General features: G+C 45.4%; 1 protein-coding gene across 1 annotated transcript in view; it reads left to right on the plus strand.

Annotated features, from left to right (window-relative positions):
* Positions 1-7,034: 7,034 nt before the first annotated feature.
* LOC127577494 (adhesion G-protein coupled receptor G2-like) overlaps positions 7,035-26,239 on the plus strand; it is a 55,783-nt gene continuing 36,578 nt past the window's right edge. Inside the window, exons 1-3 of the mRNA XM_052028721.1 lie at positions 7,035-7,093; positions 8,535-8,720; positions 13,110-13,446. Of these exons, the coding sequence (XP_051884681.1) occupies positions 7,035-7,093; positions 8,535-8,720; positions 13,110-13,446 (582 nt within the window). The remainder of the gene's footprint in view (positions 7,094-8,534; positions 8,721-13,109; positions 13,447-26,239) is intronic.

The following is a 26,239-nucleotide window of genomic DNA, read 5'->3' on the forward strand; positions in this document are numbered from 1 at the left end:
TTATAAAAAAATCTTTAGATCTCATGATCTCTTAGTAGATGAATATAATATAAAAGAAAGGAAAGAAAAAGATTTATTGTGTGTATAAAAGAAAAGAAAATCCCCAAATCAATAAAAAATTGTAAATAATATATCAAACCAAACTAAAAAGAAAATTTCAAAAAAAAAAGACAAAAAAAAGAAAAAAAAAACTGGACTGAAATTTCTCAGTAGAAACAGAGCAATATTCTGTTGTCAACTCCATTCCTCTAAATTGGAAAGTTATTGAAAGGGAATCTATATCATATGAAAGTATTGAATAAATGGACTCCAAATATCTTCAAATTTAAGTGAAGGATCAACAGTACCACTCCTAATTTTTTCCAAGCTTAAACACGATATATTTGAGAGAACTATTGAAAAGTAGTAGGGGGTATTGGATCCTTCCATTTAAGCAAAATGGATCGTTTGGCCATTAATGGAACAAAGGCAATCATACGGTTAGCGGAAGCAGATGAATGGCCGGACTCTATCCTTGGTAATCCAAAAATTGCAGTGATAGGGTGAGGTTGTAAATCAATCTTCAATACATTTGAAATAATGTTAAAAATGTCTTTCCAATATTTTTCCAAAAGAGGACAGGACCAAAACATACGTGTCAGAGAAGCCACATTCGATTTACATCTGTCACATATAGGATATATAGGGTGATTAAAACGGGCTAACTTATCTTTTGACATATGGGTCTTGTGAACTACCTTAAACCGTATCAAAGAGTGTCTGACACACATTGAAGATGTATTAACTAAATGAATAATTTTCTTCCATGTCTCCATAGGTAAAGATGTCTGGAGTTCACTTTCCCATTCGTTCTTAATTTTGTCCAGTGATTCTGGATGTATTTTCATAATTAAATCATAGATTATTGCTATCAAGCCCTTCTGATAAGGATTAAGACCTAAAATTTTTTTCCGTAATTTCAGTTTTATATTGTGTCGGAAAAGAGGGTATAGTAGCTTTTAAAAAGTTTCTAATCTGTAAATATCGAAAAAGTGTGATCTGGACAAATTGTATTTGTTAGACAGTTGTTCAAAAGATGGAAAACAGTTATCAATGAATAGATCCCGAAAACATACTATTCCCTTCCTTTCCATATAGAAAAAGCTGAGTCAACTCTGGATGGTTGAAAGAAAAAATTAGATTGAATGGAACTTGACAAGTTAAATTTGTTCAATCCAAAAAATTTATGAAATTGAAACCATATTCGTATTGTATGTTTAACTATTGGGTTAGTCATACGTTTACTTAATTTGGTAAGTGCAAAAGGGAGTGAAGCTCCTAAAATAGAAACTAATGAAAATCCATGAACTGATTGGTGCTCAAGGTGTACCCATTTGGGACATTGAATTACATCTAAATCTTGTATCCAAAAAATTAAATATCTGATATTAATTGCCCAATAATATAATCTAAAGTTAGGCAGACCATACCACCATTCTTTTTTAGTTTTTGTAAATATTTCTTACTTAACCTTGGGTTTTTATTCTGCCAAATATATGAAAGAATTTTAGAATCAATAGTGTCAAAAAAAGATTTTGGGACGAAAGTTGGAATCGCTTGAAATAAATATAAAAATTGTGGTAAAATATTCATCTTAACCACATTAATTTGGCCTACCAATGATAAAGACAGTGGGGACCATTTGGTAAATAATTGTTTTACATGGTCAATTAAAGGCAGTAAATTAACTTTAAATAAATCCTTATGTTTCTTGGTAATTTTAACACCTAAATACATAAAACAGTCAGTTACTAATCTAAAAAGTAATTGCCTGTAAATTGGGGTTTGCATATTTAATGGAAAAAATTCACTCTTATTAAGATTTAATCTATAGCCAGGAAAAAACACTAAACTGATCTGGTAGTGATAGTACTGCGGGGATAGATTACTCTGGATTAAAAATATAAAGTAACAGGTCATCTGCATAAAGAGATATCTTGTGAATCTTCTGTCCACAAGTAATACCACATATGTTTGAAAAATCCTGGAGTGCAATAGCCAAGGGTTCCAAAGCAATATCAAATGATAAAGGACTTAAAGGGCACCCTTGTCTAGTACCTTGAAAAAGCCTAGACAAAGGGAATCTTTGATAATTAGTAAGTATTGAAGCCATAGCTGTATAATAAATCAGTTTGATCACAGATATAAATTTAGGGCTAAAATTAAATTTTTGAAGTGTGATGAATAGATATTCCCATTCAACTCAGTCAATCGCCTTTTCAGCATCTAGTGAGACAACACATTCTGAAATTTGGGATGAAGGGGTATATATAATATTCATTAATCTCCTAATATTAAAATGTAAATAACGATTCTGAATAAATCCTGTCTGGTCTTCAGAGATAATTTGTGGAAGAACCCTTTCCAATCCAAAGGCCAATATTTTGGAAAATATTTTTCAATCTACACTTAATAAAGAAATAGGTCTATAAGATGCACATTCAGTGGGATCTTTATCCTTTTTAAGAATTAAGGAAATAGTTGCTTCTTAGAAGGACTGTGGTAGTTTACCCACTGATAGGGCATCTTTAAAAATTTTTGTTAACCAGGGAACAAGAATATCAGAAAAGGATTTAAAAACTTCGACTGTATATCCATCAGGGCCGGGTGTTTTGCCCGAGTTCATTGAAAATATTACTTTCTTTATTTCTTCCTCCGAAATGGGTGCGTCTAATGTAGAGCGTTCATTTAAAGATAATTGGGGAATCTTCAAATCTCCTAGAAATTCATGCATTGATGTAGAGTCCTCAGGGGATTCTGATTGGTATAAAGAAGAATAAAATTCTTGAAAGGATTTGTTAATTTGAACATGATCTATCGTGTAGGTACCATCTGGTTTATGACTTCTATTAATCTAACGTTTAAATAAAGTAGTTTTCAATTGGTTGGTCAATAATTTACCAGATTTGTCACCATGTATATAAAATTGACTTTTGGTTTTAAGTAGTAGATTTTCAATTGAAGATGTTAATAATAAACTATGTTGTAATTGAGTTCTGTTCTCTTTTTATAAAGCTCCAGATTAGGAGTATCAGAATATTTTTTATCGATTTCTTTAATCTTGTCAGCTAATATACGTATTTCATTATTAGTTCATTTTTTCAATCCAGTGGAATATGAAATAATTTGACCACAGACATATGCTTTAAAAGTATCCCATATTGTCCCACTGGAGATTTCTTCAGTAAAATTAGTTAAAAAGAAAAATGAAATCTGTTCTTTAATAAACTGGACGAAATCTAAGTCTTGTAATAGAGAAGGGTTAAATTGCCATTGTCTGACATTGAAGGATATATCTGTTAATTTAATTGATAATTTCAATGGTGCATGATCAGAAATGGCAATTGCATCATATTTACAGTCCATAATAAGTGGAGCTATTCTAGCATCAATAAAAAAATAATCAATCCTTGAGTAATTATGGTAGTCATGAGAGAAGAATGAAAATTCTTTATCATATGGGTGTAGAAATCTCCATACATCTAAAATTCTGGATTCAACTAAGAAGGAGTTAATAAAGACAGCGGATTTGTTTGGAAGTGCAGGACTTGACACAGATCTATCCATCGAAGGGTTTAAACAGCAGTTGAAATCTCCACCCATAATCAAAATGTATTCAAAGTGTATTCTAGAAAAATTGGAGATTGTGGTTGGCATGCCACAAGTGCAGGTCATTCATATGTTTTATTCAGAAGTGGCTTGAAAGCTAATCCCAGGAGAAAGCCACTGTTCACCCTTCCCCAGCCTGGACAAAAACCAATCACCACGAGCCTCTGTTACTTTGACGCCATGGATGGAATGTTGTCTGTCATCAAAAACGTTCTGGAAGTCCATGTACACCGTGTCAGCTGCACTACCCTTATCAAATGTTATCAAATTGGATAATGTAAATTTCCTCTTGTCAAATCTGCACTGACTCACCTTAATTAACCCATCTGCCTCCACATGTCTTCAATCCTGCCTCAGATCAATATTACTGACTGGCCTGTAGTTGCTGGGATAATCCTTATTCCCTTTTTTGGGAAAAAGATTTGCTGTTCTCCAGTTCTCTAGCACCACCCTCATTCAGCAATGTCCAACCTCATCGCCAGTGTAGTTTCAGGACTTCTTCAGTATTACCATCTAACAAGCCAAGTAACAAGGTTGGGGTTTCAAACCAAACGCCTCTTGTTGAAGGTGAACAAAGCTCAGCTGACTACAGAGGCTGACAGTGCAACGTACGTTATTCCTCAGGATATACAATCTCCTAGATACCACAAACAGGAAATGAAAATTAAAAATAATGCAGACACTGGAAATCTGAATTAAAAACAAGAATTACTGGAAACTCTCAGCAAGTCAGACAGTGTCTGTGGGAAAGGAAACAGGTAACGTTTCATATTGAAGACCCATTATCAGAAATGGGAATGAAAGAAAACAAGTCAGTTTTCCAGTGGGCAGAAGGGCCTGTTTCTGTGCTGCATAACCCTGACTCTCTACTGCCCGACCTGCTGACGGCTCCTCTGCTTTCATTGTTTTTGCATTTATTTTAGATTTTCAGCAGCTGCACTATTTTGCTCCGTGGTTGAACAGACACAGGTTCCCTTTCATTTGGAGCAGGTGAGCTGTGCCAAAGGGGAAGTTGTTCAGCGTGAAAACCAGTTCCTCCAGCTAAGGTGTAGGGCTGTGGAAGAGTGATTGGTTGAACTGTTCTAAAAAGAGGCGAGGACCTCAGATTATTGAAGTTCCTTTACCAACGATCAGCTTGTAACAATTCATGAAAGCAAATAATAAATTACCTGATTTGCAAGAGCATCTTGATTATTTGGATGACATGATCTGAGCAATTTGCATTTATATCAGTCCCAGTCTCCATGTTGAGTGTTGAAGACACCGTTAACACCACATAACGGGATGTCACCAGGTGTTATCGAGTGGCTGGTAATGGAGATTGAAGACCATCCCATCGTAATTCATTGTAATGGAGGATCCTGGCACATTGACTCTAAACTCTGATTTTCTTTGAGGACCACCCTGTGGGACTGCTCTTCCAGTTTACTCACCAGTCCCCATGTCTTTGTGAGAGGGGACTTTCTGGTGCACTTGGATGGCGATCGACCTTGTCGCATCTAAATTCAGTGCTGTGGTCAATGCTGGTAGTTTGTTCAGCTCCTTTGTTCCTTCTCTGTTTGACTGCAGTAATGGAACAGGCTTGCTGGGTTACTCAAAGTCAACCGCGCGGGGTGGGTTGCTGGGTTACTCAGAGTCAACCGCGCGGGGTGGGTTGCTGGGTTACTCAGAGTCAACCGCGCGGGGTGGGTCTGGAGTCACACAAAGGCCAGTCCGGGTAACGGTGGCAGACTCCCGTCCCCAAAGGGCATCAAGGAACCAGATGGGTTTTCACATAAAGCTTGTAATTTTTAATGGTCAACAGTGAGTCAAAGCGTCACTCAGCGCAGAAACAGGCCCTTCGGCCCGCCATGTCGTTCCGGCCTTGTACCTATCTACACCAATCGTCTTTACCCGCATAGTTTCTGCGGCCGATCACTGCTGCTCATTCCTGGGTCAGTCCCCTTCGCTTTGTCCAATCCTGGTTCACCCTACATGGTCCGCTAGGCCATCTCCCTTTCACGTCCGCTTCAGCTCCACCCTGCCAGGTCCGCATGCCAGATGCACTCAGGGTCTCTTTTCGCCGCCCGCGACCTCTGTGCCCCTCCCGTGGTTCGTTCCCGCTTCGCTCTGCCTTCTCAGCTTGTTTCTGCTTCCCGCAATGTGCCGCGCTGGGTCGCCACCCTTCACATAACCCGCACCACTTCCAAACACCGGGGTCTCTCGGCTCTCCCTGCGGCCGATCACCGTCGCGCATTCCCGGGTCAGTTGCCCCTTCGCTCCGTCCATCCCTAATCCTGATTCACCCTACACGGTCCGCTTCAGCTTCACCCTGCCATCTCTCTTTCAGATCCGCTTGAACGCCGCCCTGCCCTTCCAGCTCCAGCCTGCGGGGTCCGCTCCCAGTATGCCAGATGTACTCAAGGTGCTTCCTGTTGTTTCTCCCTACCGCCCGCTACCTCTGTGCCCTTTGCGGTTCGTTCCCGCTTCTCTCTGCCTTGTCAGCTTTTTACTGCTTCCCCCAATGGGGTACACTGGGTCGCCACCCTGCACCTCTTCACATTATCCGCTCCACTTCCAAAATGCCCGCTGTCCCTGCGGCCGATCACTGCGCCGCATTCCTGGGTTAGTTGCCGCTTGGCTCTGTCCATCCCTAATCCGGGTTCACCCTACACGGTCCGCTGGGCCCTCACCCTTTCACGTCCGCTCAAGATCCACCCTTTCACGTCTGCTTGCTGAATCTAGTTGTTTATTTGTTTCCAAATTTCAGATTACGAATGGAATTTAAATTTCACCGCTGCTGTGGTGGGATTTGAACTCTCGCCTCCTTTAGTCCTGGATTATCATTCTGGTAATTTAACCATTGTGCTGCCACAGTTTCCAAATAGAACGCTTAAGGGCTGATTAGTCTTCAAAGAGAAGATGGGACATTTAAATGTGAATTTCTCACCTTCAATGAAAGTGTATAGTGATATATAATCTGTGCCTTCTTGTTACTGAGAACAATATTTATAACAGTACTCAGCCATTTCTTATTTTTATACTTCTGAAAACAATCGTCAGCCTTTGGAAGCAGTTTCTTGCCACTAATCCAATCATGTTAGCAATTTTACAAATCTCCTCTTAACCTTTTCTGTTCCAGGGTCAGTTACCCCAGTTCTCCAGTTTCTCCGTGTTATTTAAGTCCCTCCTCCCTGGTATAATTCTGGTAAATATTTTCAGGACCACTCTTCAAGACCTTAATATCCTTCCTAAAATACGGTGTCCAGAAATGATCGCAATACTTCACTTGAAGCTTAATGATGTCAAGCAAGCAGCAGGCTTTGTCCCACATAATGTTGACTTTCTTGAGTCTGGCTCAATAACAGGCGAGGCATTCCACAGTCTTTTGAGCGCATTTATCCCGCATGGCCCCCTTTTCCTCGGCCTTACATGCACCGGTCACACATGCCTTGACACTTTTGTGGTATGTAGGTTGCTTGCCACTCACCAGCCCATGGCAAAATGTTGTCCATGTCTTGCTGCCAATAGGTATCGACTGCTTTATTTGCAGAGGAGTTGCGGGTGGAACTAAACATTGTGAACATCCCCCCTTCTGATTTTATGATGGAAGGAAGGCCGTTGATGATCAGCTGGTGATGGTTGTGTCTAGGACCCTCCCCCGTGGTGCTCATACAGTGATAGCCTGGGACTATTGACCTTCAATAACCATTTTCCTTTGTGCAAGGTATGACTCCAATGACTACAGTGTTTCCCCTTTATTTCCGACTGACTTCAGTTTTACCTGGGCTCCTTGATGCTGCACTTGGTTAAATGTTGCCCTGATGTTGAGTGCAGTCACTCTCACCTCAGCTCTAGAAATCAGCTTTGGACCACATTTGGACCAAGGCTGAGATGAAGTCTGGAGCAGGGTGGTCCTGGCGAGATCCAAACTGGGCTGCGGTGAGCATGTTGTTGGTGATAAGTGCCTTTTGACAACAGCCTCCATCACTCTGCGGATAATGGAGAGTAGACTAATTGGTGGTCATTAGCCAGATTGAACTTGTTCTTCTTTATGAAAGCAGAACATACCGGGGCAATTTTCCACATTGGCAGGTAGATGTCAGTGTTGTAACTCTACCGAAACAGCTTGGCTCTGTAGTGCAGCTGGTTGTGGAATGCTACAACACATGGCCACACACCTTCTCACCTGCTCTACAGTCGCACCGCATGTGGTTGTGAAAGGCAGTGGGCTACAGCTGAACAGAGTCTGGTCACAAAGCATTTGTTGCATTCAGTGAATTGAGTTTGGTGGAGACTGGATTCTGGGACGGTGGTGATCTCAGGAGGAAGGAGATGAATCTTCTGGCTGAGTGCGGCTGTGACCGCGTCAGCTTTGTGTTCAGCTCTCACACAGTCGGCCCCACCATCAGTGAGAATGAACGTCCACCACCCGTTGGCTGTTTCCACTGCCTTTCACAACCACATGCGGTGGGACTGTAGAGCGGACGTGAAAGGGTGGACGCCTAGCGGACCCTGTAGGGTGAACCAGGATTAGGGATGGACGGAACGTCCGCTTCCGTTCTGCGCTGCCAGGTCCGCATGCCAGATACACATAGGGTCTCCCAGCCACCCGCTACCTCTGTGCCCTACCTACGTGGTTCGTTCCCGCTTCGCTCAGCCTTCTCAACTTGTTTCTGTTTCCCCAATGTGGCGCGCTGGGTCGCCACCCTGCACCTCTTCACATTCCGCCCCATTTCCAAAAACCTGGTCTCGCTGCTCTCCCTGTGTCCGATCACCGCCGTCCATTCCTGAGTCAAGTTACCCCTTCGTTCCGTCCATCCCTAATCCTGGTTCATCCTACAGGGTCCGCTAGGCGTCCACCCTTTCACGTCCGCTTCAGTTCCACTCTGCTGTTTCTTTATCAGGTCCTTCAGCTCCGGCCTGCCCTCTGCCGTTCACGTCCGCCGGGGCGCTGCCCTGCTCTCACCCTTTCACGTCCGCTTCTGCTCCACCCTGAGGGGTCCGTTCCCAGTTTGCCAGACATGCTCAGGGTCTCTCTGCTGCCGCTCCCTACCGCCCGCTAGCTCTGTCCTCTATGCGGTTCGTTCCCGGTTCGCTCTGCCTTTTCAGCTTGTTTCTCTTTCCCCCTACCTGGTGCACTGGGTCGGCACCCTACACCTCCTCATATTACCCGCTTCATTTCCAAACACCCTGCTCTTGCTGCTCTCCTTGCGGCCGATCACCGTCGCGCATTCCTGGGTCGTTACCGCTTCGCTCTGTCCATCCCTAATCCAGGTTCACCCTACATGGTCCGCTTGGCGCTCACTCTTTCACGTCCGCTGAAACTCTGTCCTGCCGTATCTCTTTCAGGTCCGCTTCATCCTGCATTGACGCTTTCACGTCCTCTTGCTAAGACTAGTTGTCTATTCAGAATTGAATTTAAATTTCACCGCTGTGTCTGGGATGTGAACTCTCATCCCCTTTGGCCCCGGATTATTATTCTGGTAATTTAACCATTGTGCCACACAGTTTCCAAATAAAACACTTCAAAAAGAGTTTCTTCCAAAAGAAATTGTCATTTTAAATGTACAATTCTTACCTTCAAGAAAAGTTTATAGTGATATATAATTTGTGACTTCTTGTTACTGATAATACTTAAAACATTACTCAGCCATTTTTTATTGTTATATTTGTGACATTGGTCAGCCGTTGGAAACAATTTCTTGGTATTGGTTTATTATTGTAACTTGTACCGAGGTACAGTGAAAAACTTGTCTTGCAAACCGATCGGACAGGTCAATTCATTACACAGTGCAGTTACATTGGGTTAGTACAGAGTGCATTGAGGTAGTACGGGTTAAGAACAATAACAGTACAAAGTGTCACAACTACAGAGAAAGTGCAGTGCAATAAGGTGCAAGGTCACAACAAGGTAGATCGTGAGGTCATAGTCCATCTCATTGTATAAGGGAGCCGTTGAATAGTCTTATCACAGTGGGGTAGAAGCTGTCCTTAAGTCTGGTGGTACGTGCCCTCAGGCTCCTGTATCTTCTACCCGATGGAAGAGGAGAGAAGAGAGAATGTCCCTGGTGGCAACAATTTTTTCAAAACTCTTAACCTTTTCTGCTCGAGGTTCAGTTACCCCAGTTCCCCAGTTTCTCCATGTTATTTAAATCCATCCTCTCTGGTATAATTCTAGTAAATATTTTCAGGACCACTCTCAAAGACCTTAATATCCTCCCTAAAATACGTACCCAGAAATGACCGCAATACTTCACTTGAAGCTTAATGATACCATTCAAGCAGTTGGCTTTGTCCCACATAATGTTGAGCTTCTTGAGTCTGTCTCACCCAGGCATGTAGAAAGTGTTCTCTCACACTTCTGACTTGTGCTATGCAGGTCGTGGAAAGGTCTTATGGTGTCTGGACTGAGTCACTCATCTCCCTCTTCAGCCACAGTATTTATGTTGCTGGTCTTGAGCTTCTGGTCAATGGTCACCTCAGGATGATAATCTTGAGGAATGGCAGTGGCATGCCATTGGATGTCAAGTGCAGGTAGTTAGAACCATTCATGTTGGAGAGGTTATTGCCTGGCACTTCTGTGGCATGCAAGTTACTTGCCACTTACCAGCCCATGGCCAAATGTTGTCCATGTCTTGCTGCCAATAGGCATCGACTACTTTATTTGCTGAGGAGGTGTGGGTAGAACTAAACATTGTGAACATTCCCCCTTCTTACATTCTGATGGAAGGAAGGCCATTGATGATCAGCTGGTGATGGTTGGGTCTAGGACCCTCCCCCGAGGTGCTCATACAGTGATGGACTGGGACTATTGACCTTCAACAACCATTTTCCTTTGTGCAAGGTATGACTCCAACCACTGCAGTGTTTCCCCTTTATTTCCGACTGACTTCAGTTTTACCTGGGCTCCTTGATGCTGCACTTGGTTAAATGTTGCCCTGATGTTGAGGTCAGTCACTCTCACCGCAGCTCTAGAAATCAGCTTTGCACCACATTTGGACCAAGGCTGAGATGAAGTCTGGAGCAGGGTGGTCCTGGCGAGACCCAAATTGGGCTGCGGTGAGCGGGTTGTTGGCGATAAGTGCCTTTTGACAACAGCCTCCATCACTCTGCGGATGATAGAGGGTAGACTAATTGGTGGTTATTTGCCATATTGAATTTGTTCTTCTTTATGAAAGCAGAACATACCCGGACAATTTTCCATAGTGTTATAACTCTACTGAAACAGCTTGGTTGTGTAGTGCAGCTGGTTGTGGAATGCAGGTCTTCAGGCCTACAGCTGAACAGTGTCTGGTCGCAAAGCATTTGCTGCATTCAGCGGGGACGTTCTTGGGGCCTCCTCCATCCGTTAACTGTTTAGTTGTCCACTGCCGTTCACAACTAGATGCGGTGGGACTGTAGAGCAGATTAGGTGTAACCCTATGTTGTAGCATCAATGGGGCGGTGCCTCGTTATTGGCGATGCTTGGAGGAGCTCCCAACATGCCTCACTACACCAAATTCAGGGCCGTGTCAATGCTGGTAGTTTGTTCAGCCCCTCTATTCCTTCTCTGTCTGACAGCAGTAAATAGAAGAACTGAGTGACTTTCTGGGTTACTCGGAGTGAACCGCGCGGGGTGGGTCTGGAGTCTCACAAAGGCCAGTCCGGGTAACGGTGGCAGAATTACCCCCCCCCCCCCACCCCCCACAGGGCATCAGGGAACCAGATGGGTTTTCAGGGAAAACTTGTACTTTTTATAGTCAACAGTGAGTCAGAGCACAGAAACAGGCCCTTCGGCACGCCATGTGCATACCGGCCTTGTACCTATCTACACCAATCGTATTTACCCGCATTGTTTCTGCCTCACCCTGCGGCCGATCACCGTCGCGCTCTCCTGGGTTAGTTACCTTTTCGCTCTGTCCATCCCTAATCCTGGTTCAACCTACACGGTCCGCCTGGTCATCAGCCTTTCACGTCCACTTCAGCTCCATCCTGCCGTGTCTTTTTCAGTTCTGCTTCAGCTCCGGCCTGCCCTCCCCCTTTCACGTCAGTTTCAGCATCACCTGAGGGGTGCACTCCCTGATGTACTCAGGGTCTCCCTGTTGCTGCTCCCTAGCGCCCGTTACCTCTGTGCCCTACGTGGTTCGTTCCGGGTTCGCTCTGCTTTCTCGGATTGTTTCTCTGTCTCCCCTACCCGGTGCGCTGGGTCGTCCCCCAGCACCTCTTCATACTACCCGCCTCATTTCCAAAAACCCTGTTCTCCCTGCTCTCCCCACGGCCGATCACCGTCGCGCACTCCTGGGTTAGTTACCGTTTCGCTCTGTCCATTCATAATCCAGGTTCACCCTACCCGGTCCGCGAGGCGCTCACCCTTTCACGTCCGCTGAAGCGCTATTCCTGCCGTATTTCTTTCAGGTCCGCTTCAGTTCCATCCGGCATTTACCCTTTTACGTCCGCTTGCTGACAGTTGTCTATTTGTTTCAGGATTGAATTTAAATTTCACCGCTGTGTCTGGGATGTGAACTCTCGTTGCCTTTGGCCCCGGATTATTATTCTGGTAATTTAACCATTGTGCCACCACAGTTTCCAAATAAAACACTTAAAGACTGATTAGACTTCAAAACGAATTTCTTCCTTAAAGAGAAGATGAATCAGTTAGATTTACAATACTTACATTCAATGAAAGTTTATAGTGATATGTAATCTGTGTTTTCTTGTTACTGATTACAATACTTAAAACATTACTCAGCCATTTTTTTATTGTTATACTTCTTGTTACGCTGGTCAGCCGTTGGAAACAATTTCTTGTTACTACGTTAGCAATTTTATCAAAACTCCTCTTAAGCTTTTCTGTTCCAGTCAGTTACCCCAGTTTCTCCATGTTATTTAAATCCATCCTCCCTGGTATAATTCTAGTAAATATTTTCAGGACCACTTTCAAAGACCTAAAATACGTGTCCAGAAATGATCGCAATACTTCACTGAAGCTTAGTGATGCCAATCAAGCAGTTGGCGTTCTCCCACATAATGTTGAGTTTCTTGAGTCTGGCTCACCCAGGCAAGCAGAAAGTGTTCTCTCACACTCCTGACTTGTGCTATGCAGGTCGTGGAAAGGTCTGATGGTGTCTGTAGATGAGTCACTCATCTCCTTCTTTAGTCACAATAATTATGTTGCTAGTCTTGAGCTTCAGGTCAATAGTCACCCCAGGATAATAATCGTGAGGAATTTGGCGATGGCGTGCGTTTGGATGTCAAGGGCAGGTAGATAGAATCATTCATGTTGGAGAGGTCATTGCCTGGTACTTCTGTTACTTGCCACTTACCAGCCCATGGCCAAATATTGTCCATGTCTTAATGCCATCTGGCATGGGGCTGCTTCACTTGCTGAGCAGTTGCGGGTGGAACTAAACATTGTGAACATCCTCACTTCCGAGTGAAGGCCATTGGTGAAACAGCTGGGGATGGTCCGCTTCAGCTCCACCCTGCTGTGTCTCTTTCAGGTCCGCTTCAGCCCCCGGCCCGCCCTCTCCCCTTCCCGTTCGCTGGAACGCCACCCCGCCCTCTCCCTTTCACGTCCGCTTCAGCTCCACCCTGCGGGGTCCGCACCCAGTTTGCCAGATGTACTCAGCGTCTCCCTGCTGCTGCTCCCTGCCGCCCGCTACCTCCGTCCCCTCTGCGGTTCGTTCCCGCTTCGCTTTGCCTTCTCAACTTCTTCCTGCTTCCCCTAATGTGGTGCGCGGGTTCGCCACCCTGCACCTCTTCACATTACCCGCGCCGCTTCCAAACACCCGGGTCTCGCTGCTCTCCCTGCGGCCGATCACGGTCGCGCATTCCCGGGTGAGTTACCGCTTCGGTCTGTCCGTTCCTAATCCTGGTTCGCCCTACACGGTCCGCTGGTCGCTCACCCTTTCACGTCCGCTTCATCTTCACTCTGCCGCGTTTCTTTCAGGTCCGTTTCAGTTCCACTCTGCACCTACCCTTTCACGTCCATTTACTAAAATTAGTTGTTTATTTGTTTCCAAATTCCAGATTACGAATTGAATTTAAATTTCACCGCTGCTGTGGTGGGATTTGACCTCTCGTCTCCTTTAGTCCTGGAATATTAGTCTGGTAACCATTGTGCTACCACAGTTACCAGATAAAACACTTAAGGGCTGCTTAGTCTTCAGATCGGGTTTCTTCCTAAAGAGAAGATGGATCATTTAATCGAAATACTTGTGAAAGCTTGTGGTAATATATAAACATTTTCCCATGTCCCTTCACAACAGGCGCAGGATAACAAATAAGTCTGCGCTTTATGTTACAAGTGTTACCTGATTTGAACACAATCATGTTTATAATTTTATGTGATATATAATTAGGATAAAATGATCGTACAAGAAGAAAAAATTCTTCCTTTTCGCCGTGAGCTGTTTCCTAGGCAAATCCTATGACATGGTTTTTTTCACCAACAGGGGTCTCTATATGTCTGCAGTGGACATGTTCTGCATCTTCAACGCTCTGAAAGGTGTGCTTGGTGGAATGGCTTAACATATATATTGAACAGATTCAATATTTGTGACTTTCACAAACTTCTAATTATTGGCAAATGAATAGCTTTGGTGAGTATATGAGTGAAGGATACTTATTTATTGACAAAATTACATCCGGATATTCTCTGTTCTCACCCCTACCATCGGACAGAAGATATAAAAGCTTGAAAACACGCACCACCACTCTCAAGGACAGCTCCTATCCCGCTGTTATAAGACTCTTGAATGGACCTCTTGTACAATAAAAATGAATTGACCTCACTATCTACCTCGTCATGGCCTTGCACCTTATTGTCTGCCTGCACTGCACTTTCTCTGTAACTGTAACACTATATTCTGCTCTTTGTTATTCCTTTTCCCTTGTACTACCTTGACATACTTATGTTTTGAAATTATCTGCATGGATGACAAGCAAAACAAAGTTTTTCACTGTACCTCAGTAAATGTGGCAATAATAAACTAATTACCAATTAGTTTAAGTCACCTACATGGGTTCAGGCCCAACTCAAAGTATAACAAGGCTGCAGCTTCACCAACACTCCAAGGGTGTAAAGACCAGAGGGAACTGCTTTAGCTCAGTAGTATATTGGTTTTGTATCTTGTAACCAGGGCCTTACAGCCCTCAGTGCCACTGTAAGAACTCTTGGACAGGTCTGCGTATTGCACTAGAATCTGGTCCGTTTCAGGAGACACTGAGACCAATCGAGTTTGAGAGTTTTCAGTTGGTCATGACCCAGGAACGTTGGCCTGTGGGTGCACTCTGCTGTCATCATTGGGGAGTCGATTCCCTGACCACAAGGACCACATCACCTGTCCCCGGCAAATGGTACTTGGCCTGACTACATGTGGCTGGTTAATGGGGTCGACTGAACCTCTAACTCTTAGTGCCTCGCCTTATAACGCAGCAACCTTGGGCCACAGTATTATCTCAGTGTCAGTTGTGGGAGTTCCCAGAGTCTCCCTGCCTCTAGGAAGGCTACTTCTGCGCCCAGTGTGTCAAGTGTTAGGGAACTGGAGATGCAGCTCGATGACCTTTGTCTGGTCAGGGAAAGTGAGGAGGTGATAGAGAGGAGTTATAGGCAGGTGGTCACACTGGGACCATTGGAATCAGGCAATTGGGTCACAGACAGGAAGGGGAAGGGGAAGAGTCAGGTACTAGAGAGTACCCCTGCGGCTGTACCCCTTGACAATAAGTACTCCTATTTGAGTACTGTTGGGGGAGACAGCCTACCTGGGGGAAGCAACAGTGGCAGTGTCTCTGGCACAGAGCCCAGCCCTGTGGCTCAGATGGGTAGGGAAGGAGTGAGGAGGGCACTAGTGATAGGGGACTCTATAGTTAAGTGGGCAGACAAGCGATTCTGTGGACGCAGGAAAGAAACTCGGAAGGTAGTTTGCCTCCCAGGTGCCAGGGTCCGGGATGTTTCAGATCGCGTCCAAGATATCCTGAAGGGGGAGGGAGAACAGCCAGAGGTCGTGGTACATATTGGTACCAACGACATTGGTAGGGAAAGGAATGAGGTCCTGAAAAAAAACTATAGAGAATTAGGAAGGAAGTTGAGAAGCAGGACCTCAAAAAAATCAAAGGTAATAATTTCCAGATTACTGCCTGTGCTAAGTGACAGTGGGTATAGGAATAGAATGAGGAGGAGGTTAAATGCTTGGCTGAGGGCTTGGAGTAAGGAGCAGGGATTCAGTTTTCTGGATCATTGGGGCCTTTTTGGGGGCAGGTATGACCTGTACAAAGAGGATGGGTTGCACTTGAATCCCAGGGGGACCAACATACTGGGAGGTTTGCTAAGGCTACCGGGAGAGTTTAAACTAGAATTGTTGGGGGGGTGGGATCCATACTGGAGAGACTGGGGAAGAGGTGTTTGGCTCTCAAATAGAGGAAGCTAGGAGTAAGTACCATAGACAGGTGATAGAGAAGGGAAGTGTTCAGACAGGCTTGAGATGTGTCTATTTTAACACAAGGAGTATTGTCAACAAGGCAGATGGGCTTAGAGCTATGATGTGGTGGCCATTACGGAGACTTGGATGGCTCCAGGGCTGGAATGGTTGATTCAAGTGCCGGGTTTTAGATGTTTCAGGAAGGACAAGGAGGGAGGCAAAAGAGGTGGGGGAGTGGCACTGTTGATCAGAGATAGTGTCACGGTTGCGGAAAAGGTGGACGTTGTGGAGGGGTTGTCTACGGAGTCTCTGTGGGTGGAGATTAAGAATAGGAAGGGGTCAGTAACTTTAATGAGTGTTTTTTATAGGCCACCCAATAGTGACAGGGATATTGAGGAGCAGATAGGGAAGCAGATCCTAGAAAGGTGTGAGAATAACAGAGTTGTTGTGATGGGAGATTTTAATTTCCCAAACATCGATTGGCATCTCCAGACAGTGAGGGTATTAGATGGGGTGGAGTTTGTTAGGTGGGTTCAGGAAGGGTTCTTGACACAGTATGTAGATAGACCTACAAGAGGAGAGGCTGTGCTTGATTTGATATTGGGAAATGAACCTGGTCTGGTGTCAGATCTCTCAGTGGGGGAGCATTTTGGTGATAGTGATCATAATTCTATCTCCTTTACGTTAGCACTGGAGAGAGATAGGAACAGACAGGATAGAAAGGTGTTTAGTTGGAGTAAAAGGAATTATGAGGCTCTCAGGCAGGAAATTGGAAGATTAAATTGGGAACAGATGTTCTCTGGGAAAAGTACGGAAGATATGTGGCAAATATTCAGGGGGTATTTGTGTGGCGCTCTGCATAGACATGTTCCGATGAGACAGGGAAGTCACAAGAGGATACAGGAACCGTGGTGTACGAAGGCTATAATAAATCTAGTCAAAAGGGAAAGAAAAGCACACAAAAGGTACAGAGAGCTCGGTAATGTTAGAGATCTGGAGGACTACAAGGCTAAAAGGAAGGAACTTAAGAAAGAGATTAGGAGAGCCAGAAGGGGACATGAGAAGGCCTTGGAGGGCAGGATTAAGGAAAACTTGAAGGCGTTCTACAAGTATGTGAAGAGTAAGAAGATGAGATGTGAAAGAATAGGACCTATCAAGTGCAGCAGTGGGAAAGTATGTATGGATCCGGAAGAAATAGCGCAGGTACTTAATGAATACTTTATGTCAGTATTTACTATGGAAAAAGATCTAAGGGATTGCAGTGGGGACTTGCAGCGGCCTGAAAAGCTTGAGAATGTAGATATTAAGAAAGAGGTGGTGTTGAAACTCTTGGAAAGCATCAAGTTAGATAAGTCGCCGGGACCAGATGAGATGTACCCCAGGTTGCTGTGGGAGGCAAGGGAGGAGATTGTGGAGCCTCTGACAATGATCTTTGCATTGTCAATGGAGACGGGAGAGGTTCCGGAAGATTGGAGGGTTGCGGATGTTGTTCCCTTATACAAGAAGGGGAGTAGGGATAGTCCAGGGAATTATAGACCAGTGAGTCTTACCTCAGTGGTTGGTAAGCTGATGGAGAAGATCCTGAGATGCAGGATTTATGAACATTTGGAGAGGTATAATATGATTAGGAATAGTCAGCATGGCTTTGTCAAGGGCAGGTCCTGCCTTACGAGCCTGATTGAATTTTTTGAGGATGTGACTAAGCACATCGATGAAAGGAGGGCAGTAGATGTAATGTATATGGATTTCAGCAAGGTGTTTGATTAGGTACCCCATGCAAGACTTTTGGAGAAGGTGAGGAGACATGGGATCCAAGGGGACATTTTAGTGTGGATCCAGAACTGGCTGGCCCACAGAAGGCAAAGAGTGGTTGTTGAAGGGTCGTATTCTGCATGGAGGTCGGTGGCCAGTGGTGTACCTCAGGGATCTGTACTGGGACCCTTACTCATTGTGATTTTTATAAACGACCTGGATGAGGAAGTGGAGGGGGGGGGGTTAGTAAGTCTGCGGATGAATCGAAGGTTGGGGGTGTTGTGGATAATTTGGAGGGCTGTCAGAGGTTACAGAAGGACATAGATAGGATGCAAAGTTGGGCTGAGAAGTGGCAGATGCAGTTCAACCCAGATAAGTGTGAAGTGGTTCATTTTGGTAGGTCAAATATGTTGGCGGAATATAGTATTAATGGTAGGACTCTTGGCTGTGTGGAGGATCAGAGGGATCTTGGGGTCTGAGTCCACAGGACGCTCAAAGCGACTGCGCAGGTTGACTCTGGGGTTAAGAAGGCATATGGTGTATTGTCCTTCATCAATCAGGGAATTGAATTTAGGAGTCGAGAGGTATTGTTATAGGTCCCTGGTCAGACCCCACTTGGAGTATTGTGCTCATTTCTGGTCGCCTCACTACAGGAAAGATGTGGAAGCCATAGAGAGGGTGCAGAGGAGATTTACAAGGATGCTGCCTGGAATGCGGAACATGCCTTATGAAAGCAGGTTGAGGGAACTCGGCCTTTTCTCCTTGGAGAGACGGAGGATGAGGGGGGACCTGATAGAGGTGTATAAGATGATGAGAGGTATTGATCAGGTAGATAGTCAGAGGCTTTCCCCCAGGGCTGAACTGGTGGCCACAAGAGGACATAGGTTTAAGGTGCTGGGGAGTAGGTATAGAGGAGATGTCAGGTGTAAGTTTTTTACTCAGAGAGTGGTGAGTGCGTGGAATGAGCTGCTGTAAACGGTGGTGGAGGCGAATACGATAGGGTCTTTTAAGAGACAGTTGGATAGGTACATGGAGCTGAATAAAATAGAGGGCTATGGGTAAGCCTAGTAATTTCTAAGGTAGGGACCTGTTCGGCACAGCTTTGTGGGCTGAAGGGCCTGAATTGTGCTGTAGTTTTTCTATGTTTCTCTGTTTCTATATAAAGATTTGGGCCATTTACTCACCTCTGTTTTAGTTCAAAGTCAAGGTCGAGTTTATTGTCACATGCACAAGTACATGTATGCACAGGTGCAAAGGAAAACTTACTTGCAGCATCACAGGCACAGCGTATCAGAGATACAGCACTCACAAGAAAAACATAAAATAAACATAAAAATTATACAAGAAAGAACACTATTAGAGCAAAAGAAAAACAAGGTCCATTGTCGTCTGGAGTGGTCAAAACGGTCATAGTGTTGCTTTACTGAGGTAGCAATTACGGTTTTGTCGGTTGGTGTTGAAACCAAATGGGTGAAGGGAAGTAGCTGATCTTGAACCTGGTGGTGTGGGACTTCAGGCTTCTGTACCTCCTGCCCGATGGCAGCTGTCTATATTGTTCCTACCTGTGGTGTAGATACGTGAGTCCATTCCTCACAGGCAATGTTTATTCCACTGATGTGCAGAGCATCTTCCTGGTTGTTTCAGAAGTTTACTGCCTTGCTCCACAGGTACCGGTGGAGAACAACGACCACTGTCTGGGCTCAGTGGTTCCATCTGCCTTTGCAAACTCACACTCTGCGTCCACAGCAAGCTGTCCTGAATGGATGCAGTTGAGCTGAACAGTTACTCTGACGATAATACAGGTATTTCTCGACTAGTGAGGTTAGTATCAAGATCATTGGGTCTACTGAGTTCTTGTTATCCTGATAACAGCCAGTATTGACAGATCTTTATTCAGCCTGTTGGCAGATAGATTCCTCCTGTAAAGCTCCCTTGGTCACCTTGGTGATCATCAGAAGATGCTTGGATGAGCAAAGGATATTACAGTTATGGGGCAGTGCGATTGGACGGCTGGTAGAGATCTAGCAGCCGGGCTCAGTCTTGACCCCAGGTGCCGTCTGCGTGGAGTTTGCACGTTCGCCCTGTGACCGTGTGGGTTTTCTCCCACATCCCAAAGACATGCGGGTTGGTAGATTAAATGGTCACTGTAAACTGTCCCTTGTGTATCGTTGAGTGGTAGAATCTGCGGAGGGGTTGAGTAGGGGGATATTGATGGGAACGTGGAGAGAATAAAATGGATTAGTGCAGGATTGGTGCAAATGGGTGCTTGAGGGTCATCACAGACTTGGTGAGCAGAAGGGCCTGTTGATGTGCTGCATCTCTCCGTGATGCCCACATTTTTCCTTCAATCGCCATTTGCTAAAATACTTTGGCTCTTTATAGAAGTGCATTTAAAGAATCTTGGAAGATTTGGACAGAAGTTTAAGGTTGTATCTAAATAATTCTTTATTGCTTTGTTTCATTCCTTTGTACTCCGTGGAGAGAAGGTTTGTGCCAGACCTTCAGACATTGAGGGAGCTTATTGGGAGAGGCACCTAGAATTAAAGTATCAGGCAAAACAAGCAGGTGTGCAGGTTGCACTGGTTTCCCCAGTGAAAAGGAGACCACAATAGACCCCTCGTGTGCAGGTTCTGGGGGGAGTTGATGGGAATGTGGGAGAATACAAATGGAATACTGTAGGGATGTTTGATGGTCGATGTGGACTTGGTGAGCGGTAGGGACAGTTTTAAAAGTGGGATAGGGAGCGTTCAGGGCCAGCATGTTGCTGTTAGAATGAAGGGCAAGGCTGGCAGGATTAGAGAAGCCTGGTTGATGAGGGATATTGAGGCTCTGGTCAGGGAAAAGAAGGAGGAGTATTTTAGGTACAGGCAGCTGGGATCAAGCAAATCCCTTGAGGAGTATTAGGGATGAAGGGGGACACAAGAATGAAACCAGGAGGGCAAAAAGGCATCAGATAGCTTTGGCAGATAAGGTTAAGGAAAATCCAAAGAGGTTCTATAAATATATTAAGAGCAAAAGGGTAACTAGGGAGAGAATAGGTCCCCTTAAGTATCAGTGTTGTCGTACATGTGTGGAGCCACAGGAGATGGGCAAGGACTTAAAAAAAAAGCTAAGGGATTCAGGGAAGAGAACAGTGATGTCCTAAAACTTTACTGTTAGAGAGAGGAGGTGTTGGTGGTCTTGAGGCAATTAAAGATGCATAAATCCCAAGGCCTGACCAAGTTTATCCTCGGACATTGTGGGAGGCAAGGAAAAAATTGCTGGGGCCCTGGCAGAGATATTTGTATTTTCCTCAGCTATAGCTGAGGTACTGGAGCACCGCAGGGTGGCTAATGTTGTGCCTTTAGTTAAGAAGGGAACTACAGGCTGGTGAGCCTAAGATCAGTGGTGGGAAAGTTACTGGAGGAGATTCTGAGAGACAGGATGTACCTGCATTTGGAAAGGTGCGGACTGATTAGGGACAGTCAGTGCGACGTTGTGTGTGGGAAATCATGCCTCGCGAATTCAATTAAGTTTTTTGAAGAGGTGACCAGGAGGATTGACGAGGGCAGGGTGGGAGACATTGTCACAGGGATCGATGCTGGCTCCTCTGTTTGTCATATATACTGACAGCTTGGGTGAGAATGTGGATGGGGCGATTAGTAAGTCTGCAGATGATCCAAATTTGGTGGTGCGGTGCACAGTGAAGCAGGTTGTCTCAGGTTACAGCAGGATCTAACTCAGCTGGGAAGGTGGGCAAACCCTAACTCTGACAAGTGCAGAGCGACACATTTTAGAAAGTTAAACCAGGGCAGGACTTATGGTGTAAAATGCAGGGCCCTGGGGAGTGCTGTAGAACAGAGAGACTTAAGGGTACCAGTACCTAGTTCCTTGAAAGTGGCGACCAAGGTAGACAACGTGGTGAAGAAGGTGTCTGGTATGTTTACCTTGCTCGGGTGGGGCATTGAGTGCAAGAGTTAGGACATCGTGTTACAGCTGTATAGGCCTTGGGTGAGCCCGCTCCTGGAACATTGTGTGCAGTTCTGGTTGCCGTACTGTAGGAAGTGGGTGATTAAACCAGAGAGGGTGATAAGCTGGGACTGTTCTCCCTGGAATGAAGGAGGATGAGGGGCATTTATAAATCATGGGATATACAAAGCATATAGTGGGCAGAGGGATATGGATGAAATGCAGGCAAAAGGGACGAGCTTAGAACGGCACCTTGGTCGGCATGGACGAGTTGGGCTGAAGGGCCTATTCCTGTGCTTTACAACTCCCTGACTCTCTACTGCCTGACCTGCTGACTGCTCCTCTGCTTTCATTATATTTGCATTTATTTCAGGTTTACAGCAGCTGCACTATTTTGCTCTGTGGTTGAACAGACACAGGTTCCCTTTCATTTGGAGCAGGTGAGCTGTGCCAAAGGAAAAGTTGTTCAGCGTGAAAACCAGTTCCTCCAGATAGGTGGCAGGGCTGTGGAGGAGTGATTGGTTGAACTGTTGTTAAAAGAGGTGAGGACCTCCGATCATTGAAGTTCCTTTACCAACAATCAACCTGTAACAGCAGGCCGACTGTTTTTGAATGCAAATAGTAAATTACCTACTTTGCAAGTGCATCTTGATTGCAACAGTTAACATTTCCTTCCAACTGTTTGGATGTCAGGGTCTGAGCAATTTACATCTCCGTCAGTCCCCATCTCCATGTTGAGTCTAAATGTAACTTTAAACCAGCAACTTGAGAAGGAAGTTGGTGTAAAATTTGCAGCTGGCATAAACCAATTGGGAAAAGAGTCGTGCTCACAAAGAGAGGTAAATCTCCAATTATTACATGTGCTTTGCTTGATGGGGTGGGTAAGAGTTCTGCAGAATGGATGAGAAACTTGCAATGCCATTTACACGAATGTAAAGGTTTGCACTGTTTTATTGTTGTATATAGATTGTTTTTTATGATGAATAAAGTTTATTTTGGAATAAAAAAAATTTACCAACACCCTCATCAAAAAGCAGAAGGGGGAGAGGGAGGACATCAGGAATCGGAGAGCCATTTCACTGTTGAATGTGGACGATAAAATCCTGTCCAATGCCATTGTCAACTGGGTCAATTCTGCTCTGGGACAGGAGATCCACCTGGATCAAACCTGTGCTGTACCAGTCAGGTAAATCTTTGACAGCCTTGTGCTGTTCAGAGATACCATCGCCTGCGTGCAGGACAGAGGGGTGGGCACCTGCCTGATCAGCTTGGACCAGGAGAAGGCCTTCGACAGGATATCATGTTGGACGTGCTCTCCAAATTGTGTTTTGGGGAGGGAATCAGAAATTGGATCCAACTGCTTTACACAGATATCCGGAGTGCAGTCCAAATCAATGGGTGGGAGACAGATAGTTTCCTCATCAGGTCTGGAGTCAGGCAGATTTGTCCACTCTCCCCTGTCCTGTTTGTGTGCTGCATGGAACCCTTTGGAGAATCCATCAGGAAGGACGAGAGCATCAGAGGGGTAACGTTGCCAGGCAGTGGAGGCACACAAGTCAAAACCTCCCTGTACATGGACGATGTCGCCGTCTTCTGCTCAGATCCACAGTCACTTCACAGATTGATCAGCATCTGCGACCAGTTTGAGTGCCAGAGTCAACCATAGGAAGAGCGAGGCTGTGCTCTTCAGTAACTGGCTCGACTGATCCAGTGTCCCCCTCCCCGTCAGGTCAGGCAACCTGAAGGTGCTGGGGATCTGGTTTGGAGGGGCTGAGGTGTGTAACAAGAATTGGATGGAGCGGATTGGGAAGGTAAAACAAAAATTGGGTTTGTGGAAATGGTGTTCTCTGTCAATAACTGGGAAGAACTTGGTCATCAGGTGTGCTGTGCTCTCAGGGCTGCTGTACTTGGCGCAGGCCTGTTCCTTGCTCCTCTGCCTTGGCGATCACCAAAGATGGAGCGAGTCTGATGGGTCATAATGCCCAAATCCCCAGAGAATGGGGGCAAAAGTGACCCCAATGTTGCCCTCATCCTGATGACCACCTTTGTATGTGGCTGCATCAGGCCATGTGTGGACCCAAAGTACGTGGGCACCAAGTGTCACTACATGCTGAGTTTCTAGCTGTCCCCGGTGTTGCAGAAGATAGGCTTGGCCCCGTTACCGCGCAACGTCCCAGTCAGCTGGACGTTGCCGCACTACCTGTCCTTTGTGGAAGAGTTCTTCCAAGTAAATACTTTTGACCACAAGTCCATCAAACAGTGATCAGCACAGAACGTCCTGCAGACACTGCAGGACAGGGAGTTTATGGATAGTGTGGAGTGGTCCCCTGAGCAAACTGTCCAAACCATCTGGCAGAATGTCTCATTGCCAGATCTCACCAAGCACCAAGACCTCGTAGGCTGGTGGTGAGAGAGGCCCTCCCTGTCAGACCCTTCCTGTACAGACGACATCTCATCCCCGACGCACACTGCCCTTGGGATGAAAGAGTTGGTGTTGACCTGATGAAAGGCAGGGTGGGGTTGGGGTGGTGAGTGAACACATGGAACCACATGTCCATGCTACCATTAAGTCCACTTATTCCCAACTCTGCTTCAGTTCACCTGCGGCTAAGTTTCTCATTTATGCCTTTGTTCCTGTCAGATTTTACTAGCCCAGTGCAATCCCAGCTAACCCCTCTTGTTCTATGTCAAATGCCCTTGAGGTCATCGATATCTCTGCCAGCTTGGTCCCAGATTGCACCAAATCCTTTTCACCTGCTATCCTGCCTCACTGACCTACATCACCTCCTGGAGAAGCTTTGTCTCCACTTTAACAAACTCAGCCTTGTTATCAAATCCCTCCATGGGCTCTCCCTTCTCCGTCTCTTATCTGCCTCCAGCCCTCCTAGTCACTGGAGTTTCTCCAATGTTGGCATTCTGAACATAATCACTGCACCTCTGCCAGCCACACCTTCACCTGTCCAACCACTAACCCCTGGAAGTCCTTCCCTAATCCCTGCCGCCTCTCTACCTTTCTCTCTTTTGGAGCCCTCCCTAAAATCTACCTTATTGACCTGATGTTAGCTCATTGGCCCCAATAACTGATGACTTGGCTCCAATTTCTGTTTGCTATCTCTCCAGGGAAACTCCCTGCAGTGATAAAGATTCCTCTGAGGTGGATATTGTTGTTGAGGGAGAAGGGGAATTGGTGCACAGAGCCAGACAGAGCTGCTTGAAAAGCTGCTGACCTCCAGGACTGAGTTTATGGGGTAGGTCTGTTCATTGAAGCCTCTAAACTGGGTTGCGGTGCTCAGTGGGAAACGCTGCTTTCTTAAAATTCATCTGGCAAGGTCACCATTGATTTTCCAACCCGATCTCGTCACCGGGAGGTGGGGGGAATCTATCTCCTACAGGCTTGCTAGCTCTCTTTGTGGTGGGGCTGGACTCTGAAGTAGAGCACAATGAGTAAGGTTAACAGGTTTCCTCCCTCAAGGCTTTCACTGAAATGTTAACAAAATTCAGACTTCATAATTTTCATGAAAATGTCCCATTATTCCAGGCTGCTTATACTGATATCATCATTCTGATTCAACGTATCTTAAACTGAGTCCAATTCTCAAATTATCCTGAAGGTAGGTGAGCTCTGCGTTACTAATCCGTACTGTTGGATTACTAGCCCACTAGATGCCAGCACAGGGGAAGGAGGAAGCAGTGAATCTGGTTCTAACCAACATGGATGGTCCAATTGCCCTTGGCAAAGCTAAGAAGGGAGATAGAAAAATATAATGGGCAACTCACCAGGGAACAGGAGGCTGGAGCAGAACAGAAAGGTTATTGTCACTGGGGTTTCAACAATTTGAGTCAAGTTTGTTGTCATGTGCACAAGTGCTGTGAGGTGAAGGTCCAATGAAAAACTTGATTGTAGCAGCATCTCAGGCACATAGATTCAGACGACAGACAGGAAGTAAGTTATACCAAAATAATATAAGACAATGCAAAAAATACAGTTAGTAACAAGTCCATGGTAGTGGAAGAGGTGGTCTGTCGTGTTCCGTCGCTGAGGTAGGGTTAGGGTTGTGCAGGTCAGTTGAAGAACCTGATGGTTGTAGGAAAGTAGCTGTTCCTGAACTTGGTGGTGTAGGACTTCAGGCTTCTGTACCTCCTGCCCAATGGTGGCAGCGAGAAGGGGGCATGAACCGAATGGTGTGGATTTGCCACCTTCTTGAGGCAACGCCTCCTGTAGATGCTGCCAATGGCGGGGAGAGCTGTGCCTGTGATGGACCAGGCTGTGTCCACTGCTCTCTGCAGCCACTTGCATTCCTGTGAGTTGGAATTGCCGTACCAGGTCGTGATGCAACCAGTCAGGATACTTTCTACGGTGCATCTGCAGAAGTTTCTCAGAGTATTTGGTGACATGTCAAATCTCCTTGAGCTTGTAAGAAATGTGTGATATGGACAGAATCTCTCCAACCCACGGTGAAGAATCTTGAAGTGTGTGTTGCCGGCCTGGTCCCAGACCTAATGATGCCCCG

The sequence above is a fragment of the Pristis pectinata genome, chromosome 13, assembly GCF_009764475.1.
Source record: "Pristis pectinata isolate sPriPec2 chromosome 13, sPriPec2.1.pri, whole genome shotgun sequence".
NCBI lineage: Eukaryota > Metazoa > Chordata > Chondrichthyes > Rhinopristiformes > Pristidae > Pristis > Pristis pectinata.